The sequence below is a fragment of the Sinocyclocheilus anshuiensis genome, unplaced genomic scaffold (assembly GCF_001515605.1).
Source record: "Sinocyclocheilus anshuiensis isolate Anshui unplaced genomic scaffold, SAMN03320099.WGS_v1.1 scaffold870, whole genome shotgun sequence".
Taxonomy (NCBI): Eukaryota; Metazoa; Chordata; class Actinopteri; order Cypriniformes; family Cyprinidae; genus Sinocyclocheilus; species Sinocyclocheilus anshuiensis.
This window is the reverse complement of record NW_015540842.1, coordinates 3,067,923-3,074,182: the sequence shown is the minus strand read 5'-3', so window position 1 is coordinate 3,074,182 and position 6,260 is coordinate 3,067,923. Positions and strand designations below refer to the sequence as shown.

The 6,260-nt window shown below is 39.8% G+C and overlaps 1 protein-coding gene across 3 annotated transcripts in view; it reads left to right on the top strand.

The window, feature by feature from the left end:
* Positions 1–5,729, top strand: part of LOC107687533 (sodium channel protein type 8 subunit alpha-like) — a 24,870-nt gene extending 19,141 nt beyond the window's left edge. For all 3 annotated transcript variants that reach the window (XM_016484908.1, XM_016484909.1, XM_016484907.1), the window contains 6 exons: positions 2,710–2,994; positions 3,093–3,146; positions 3,218–3,355; positions 3,486–3,590; positions 3,686–3,956; positions 4,065–5,729. In XM_016484908.1, coding sequence (XP_016340394.1) covers positions 2,749–2,994; positions 3,093–3,146; positions 3,218–3,355; positions 3,486–3,590; positions 3,686–3,956; positions 4,065–5,212 — 1,962 coding nt within the window. In that variant the 5' untranslated portion in view covers positions 2,710–2,748 and the 3' untranslated portion in view covers positions 5,213–5,729. The remainder of the gene's footprint in view (positions 1–2,709; positions 2,995–3,092; positions 3,147–3,217; positions 3,356–3,485; positions 3,591–3,685; positions 3,957–4,064) is intronic.
* Positions 5,730–6,260: the final 531 nt, after the last annotated feature.

Here is a 6,260-nt window from a genome sequence, read left to right as displayed (position 1 = left end):
GAGGGGATGGATGTGGAGGCAAATGGATTGTGGGGAGGATGGGTTGATATAAAAAAAAAAAAGGGTTTAAGTTACTCAAGCTTGCCAAGGCAATGTTAAAGTAGTTGGGTGGTGGGTTGTAGTTTTAAGGATGCAACTGCTTTGGGGATGTAGAAGTCCATTGTGTGAGTCTGTGGCATATTTGTATGGAAGGTGTTGCATTAATTTTTATAAATATACTGCTTAGTCAGAGAGCTACTATTTAGGGCTGTAGTCCTGGAAGACCTCAGCACTGTGCATTTGATGAGTAGGACTTTAGGACTTTTCTCAATACGCAGTATTCATAAAACACTAGGCTAAAAAAATATATATATATATATATATATATACTCAAATGACATGCGGTTTTTCACAGAGATTCTGAATTGTGCATCTGATGCGCACTCCTCTACAACTCATAGGTCAAGTAACAGTGCCAACATGGTGGATGTAGTATGTCTTGTATGTATTGTATTCATATTACACGCCTACATACTTAACATAAACTAACATACTGATAATAAAGTACGTTCTGTAGGTTCTTCATCGAATGCAGTGTGTAATTTTGGATGCATCTTTCCACATTGTGCAGTGCTGGGATAATCCAGGGCCAGAATAAGAAACCACCTATTTAGGATTCAAATTTTTGGGATTCAAAGGATTTATTGGCTTTGAAACTAGTATAGACAAGTAATAGTATTTACTTTGAAAAAGTCATAGGCCACCCAAGGAAAACAAAAAAAGCTATTTGTGCTGACAGCATGGCCAGTAAAAAAAAAAAAGATTTCCCAAACCACACATGTACACCAGTACTATACCAATGAATTTATATTTATGCAAAGAAATAACCAATCAATTTACAAATCCCACTAAGTTAATTGCTTCACTCATGAATATTAATGACCTTAAAAAGACTTAATCATTTGCTTATAAATTGATATTTATTAACTAATCTCAACTAATCACTCTTAAAGTGCCCCTTTTGGGGGGGGGTGTCCTGTAGCTAATTTTACATAATGATTACAAAATTTGTCTAATTTTTAATTACAGTTCTTTACAGTTGCAAAAAAATATAACTTTTGGGTTTCTTGTTATTAAAAAATAAATAAGCAAGCCCAGCCCAGGTGGCAAAAAGTAATGCAAAAGTAACATAATGACTTACTTTCCATAGAAAACAATGCAATTGGTAGCTTTTTATGGAGTAATGCAATATTGTAATGCATTTCTTTTAAAAGTAACTTTCCCCAACACTGTAAGTCGTCATATAAGAACTGCTGTTTTAGGTATAAAACAGTTCTTGGAACAACCAAAAAATACTATGTGCAGGGGTGCAAATTAATATTTTTTGGTTGCTAGTTTTGTCAGAAAGTTAACTGATGTCATCATCTTGCATTACATTAGACTGAAGACAAGCATCATTCATACTTTTTTTGAAAAAAAAAAAAAAACTTTGGAATGAATTGGGAGAAATTCAATCTTTTGGTATAACAAGGCTGAACACATCGTCATTACAATGAAAATCTTCTTGCAGCCAAATTTAAGACTTAGTATTAGCTCAGATCCCTGATCTGAAACTGCCGTCTATAGGAAAACAACAAAAAAGTCAAATGTAGAATTATAGCAGGAACCTTGGAAATATTTTCAACATAGAGCTGAAACCATAGGCGGAGGGTGAACCAACTCCAGGGTAAGGCTAAAAGCAGCCAAATGTATTAAACGTCATAACCCCGTCTTTTTAGGCAAGAACCAGACATGGGTGCCATGTAGGCTAATAAAACATGTTTAATGGGACTGAATTTGTATTTAACGTGATTACAATTGAATAAAAACATTAGAAATTTATAATTATATAACGTTTCCTTTCCACGGCTATTCAAACAGCGAATAAATTATATAGGCTATAGAAAGTGACATTATCACTAACTTTGATCTATCACGAGTTTAAGTACTCTCAAAAAACTAAACTACCGTTATAATCACTGAAGCTGTATACACTGTGAAATTAATCTCTTGCTTACATTGTATGTACATCTGCGCTTTGTTGTTTATGATGAGAGAATTCGCAAGAGTCCGGAATTCAGTCAGAGAACGCGCACGCACTCTGATGAACAAAACTGATGAGTTTCAGCGATGACTCAACTGAACGCCTCTGATTGGCCATTGCATTCCTAAGCTCAATAGAATTGTGTGTGATTGGTTAAAATAAGCAACACTTTAAAAACGCCTAACATGAAATACGGTACAATATGATCAGATCTTAATTTAATGCCACAATCGACACTGTCTATTCATTTTCACTTTGTTAGCAACAGACGTAATATTTTTAATTTGTTTGTACAGGGGGATTTTTGTCCAATTTAGAGGCATTTTTGCCCCAAGTCCCCAGGGCAGGGGAAGGCTAAGCCTTACACACACTCCACCTATGGCTGAAACAAAATAAAGGCAGTGTAGACAATAAGCTTTGAAGCAATTTTCTTGGATGGCCATGTGACTGAAACATGAATCAAAGATAGTTTATTATTTGTTAATATTGGACACTGAGCAATGTTCATAGTGCCATTATTTTTCTTATGCCATGCAAATATGCAGCCACAAATGTGAGAGTGTTTAAATGTGTTTCTGTTTGAGGATTTGCTGGGCCATTTCGGGTCTCTTACATTGTACCGCCTTGTCTGTCCTACTCTGGTCTAGGTGGTAGTCAACGCCTTGGTGGGTGCCATCCCTTCCATTATGAATGTCTTGCTGGTTTGCCTCATCTTTTGGCTGATTTTCAGTATCATGGGTGTCAACCTGTTTGCGGGAAAGTACTACTACTGCTACAATGCGACTGAAAAGGCAATGTTCGAAATTGATGTAGTCAACAACAAATCAGAGTGCCAAGCACTGATAGATCAGAACTTCACTGAGGTGCGCTGGAGAAACGTCAAAATCAACTTTGACAATGTGGGTGCTGGTTACTTGGCTCTACTGCAAGTGGTAAGACTACCTGCCTGCTTTTAGTTTCTAGTAAGCTGTTTTTTTGGCTGAAGAAATATGTTAAACACTGATATTAACTTTCCCTTTATGCTGCTTAGGCAACCTTTAAAGGATGGATGGACATCATGTATGCAGCAATTGATTCACGAAAGGTGAGATGTTTGTGCAATCTTACTTGCCACCTGAGTCAAAGTACCCATTTAAACTATCTTTCTCTCCTCAGGTGGGAGACCAACCAAAGTATGAGGACAACATCTACATGTATATCTACTTTGTTATCTTCATTATATTTGGCTCTTTCTTCACACTCAACCTCTTCATTGGTGTCATCATTGATAACTTCAACCAGCAGAAGAAAAAGATAAGTCTCCACTTTTTTTTCTTCACTTTAAATGATTTAAACATTTTCTTTACATTTAAACGAGTGATTTTCACAGCATATTTGGACTTTAGCGGAGCAGATTTTAACCAAATATTGTTTATGACTATACTTTGGAGGTCAGGATATCTTCATGACAGAGGAACAAAAGAAGTACTACAATGCTATGAAGAAGCTTGGCTCAAAGAAACCTCAGAAACCCATACCCAGACCCCAGGTACAACACTGATGAAAAGTGTGATATTTCGCTCATTGAATTGACTTGAATAGAGTCCTAATCTCAAATCTATGCTAATTTCTCCTCTTCTTTAGAACAAGCTCCAGGGCATGGTGTTTGACTTTGTGACACAGCAGGTCTTTGATATCTCCATCATGATCCTCATCTGTTTGAACATGGTCACCATGATGGTTGAGACAGACGATCAGTCACAGGAGACTGAAAACATTCTGTATTGGGTTAACTTCATCTTCATCGTGTCCTTCACCTCTGAGTTTGTCCTGAAGCTCTTTTCACTGCGTCATTATTACTTCACCAATGGCTGGAACATATTTGACTGTGTTGTGGTCATTCTCTCTATCGTGGGTAAGTGAACCATGTTTCACTAACTTCATTTAGGTTTTGAAATACAGTGGCATATGTTTGGCTCATTTGTCCTCTTCTTCTCCTTGCTTTCTATCCCCCAAACCACAGGTATGTTTCTGGCTGACCTGATCGAGAAGTACTTTGTGTCACCAACTTTGTTCAGGGTTATCCGTCTGGCTCGAATCGGACGTATCTTGCGTCTGATCAAAGGAGCAAAGGGCATTCGGACTTTACTGTTTGCCCTGATGATGTCACTGCCGGCCCTGTTCAATATCGGCCTTCTGCTGTTCTTGGTCATGTTCATCTTTTCTATCTTTGGCATGTCAAACTTTGCCTATGTAAAGCGGGAGTCTGGCATAGATGACTTGTATAATTTTGAAACATTTGGGAATAGCATGATCTGCCTGTTCATGATAACCACCTCAGCGGGGTGGGATGGCCTTCTTGCTCCCATTCTCAACTACCCACCGGATTGTGACCCGAATAAGGAGAATCCAGGTACCCCGATGAAAGGTGACTGCGGAAACCCTTCAGTGGGCATCTTCTTCTTCGTCATGTACATCATTGTCTCGTTCCTTATCGTGGTTAACATGTACATCGCCATCATTCTGGAGAACTTCAGCGTTGCCACGGAGGAAAGTGCTGATCCACTTTGCGAGGATGACTTTGAGTCCTTCTACGAAATCTGGGAAAAGTTTGACCCAACTGCTTCCCAGTTTATCACCTTTGCCAAGCTGGGTGACTTTGCGGACACTCTGGAGCACCCACTGCGCGTTCCCAAGCCCAACACTATAGAGCTGATCGCCATGGACCTGCCCATGGTGAGCGGCGACCGTATTCACTGCCTAGATATCCTGTTTGCCTTCACCAAACGCGTGTTGGGTGATAGCGGCGACCTGGACATGATGCGGCAACAGATGGAGGAACGATTCATTGCTGCCAATCCTTCCAAAGCGTCTTTTGAGCCCATCACCACCACTCTGCGCCGAAAGCAGGAGCACATGTCTGCCTCGGTCATCCAGCGTTCTTACCGTGCTTATCTTATTCGGAGAGGCTTCATCTGCAAGCGCTTGCTCAACTGCAGCAGGCTGGAGAATGGCGGGACCAATCAGGACAAGAAGGAGGGCACGCCTTCTACTGCCTCGCTGCCGTCCTACGACAGCGTGACCAAACCTGAGAAGGAGAACCTGGAGGAGAGTGACAGCAAGGGCAAAAAGGGCAAAAACCAAAAAGAGGTCAAGGAATCCAAGTGTTAGGAATGACGGAGACTGAACTGTTGAGTCGAGACTGAAGCTATCTATTCCAACAAATGTATAGAAAATCATTTGCAACAAAAAACACAGAAATCTTTGGGGAACAAGGTTGTTTACAGACAACAAATGCACCGGGAAAGCAGCTTGGTTTTTACAGATTTAATGATGACCAAACCAACCTATGAGCTTACTGTCTTAACATTTGTGCTCCGTGACCAAGACTTTACTGTTCCAACTGCAGCTGAAAGGCACTTGCAAGGAGAAACAAAATAATGACCTATGGCAGACATCTTTGATAGGGACCACCTGCCAAAGGACAAAGCAGTACAAAGCAAGCTCATAAGATGGATTCCTTTGCACGAGTTCAGCATTCCTCTGCTATGGACATCCCTTTCAAACACTACACTGCCGAAATCCCACGGAAACCTCCCGCTCATCCCAGGAGGATTCTGGGACGTTGTATTTCAACCATAGGAGAACCAGTAATAACGACGTTAACTCAATCATGTGGAGTGTCCGCGGTAAAAAAAAAAAAGAACAAAAACAAAACAGAAACATTATGCAAGGGTTTTCAGTTGTTGTGATGAATATCTCACCTTATTTGACCCACAAAAAGTAGGGAAAAAAGCTCAGCCCATGTCATTCATCTCGTCATCATCTCTTTGTTATACTTACAGAAAAAATACATTTTATACATGGGCTTTCACATCGATATTGGGTTGGGGGATTTATCAGGGTTTTGACTTGGGCTGAAAGGGACTTACTCAGACCGAGTTCCTGGTAAATAAATAATTAATTGTGCTCGTTCAGTGCATAGAAATGACTTGCATGGTGGCATGTTTTTGATCAGGAATCATGCATGTATAATCATAGTCCACTTGACACTGCTACTCAAACCACATCAGTGGCTTGACCATACATTCGATACTGTCCACTAGTTATCAAATGAAATATATATAGCTGGGAAATGATTGGTCAATAGCAACATATTTAACTTCTGGCTATGACAAGTATATTTATACTTACCCCTCGTAAAGCTTGCTTCCTGATT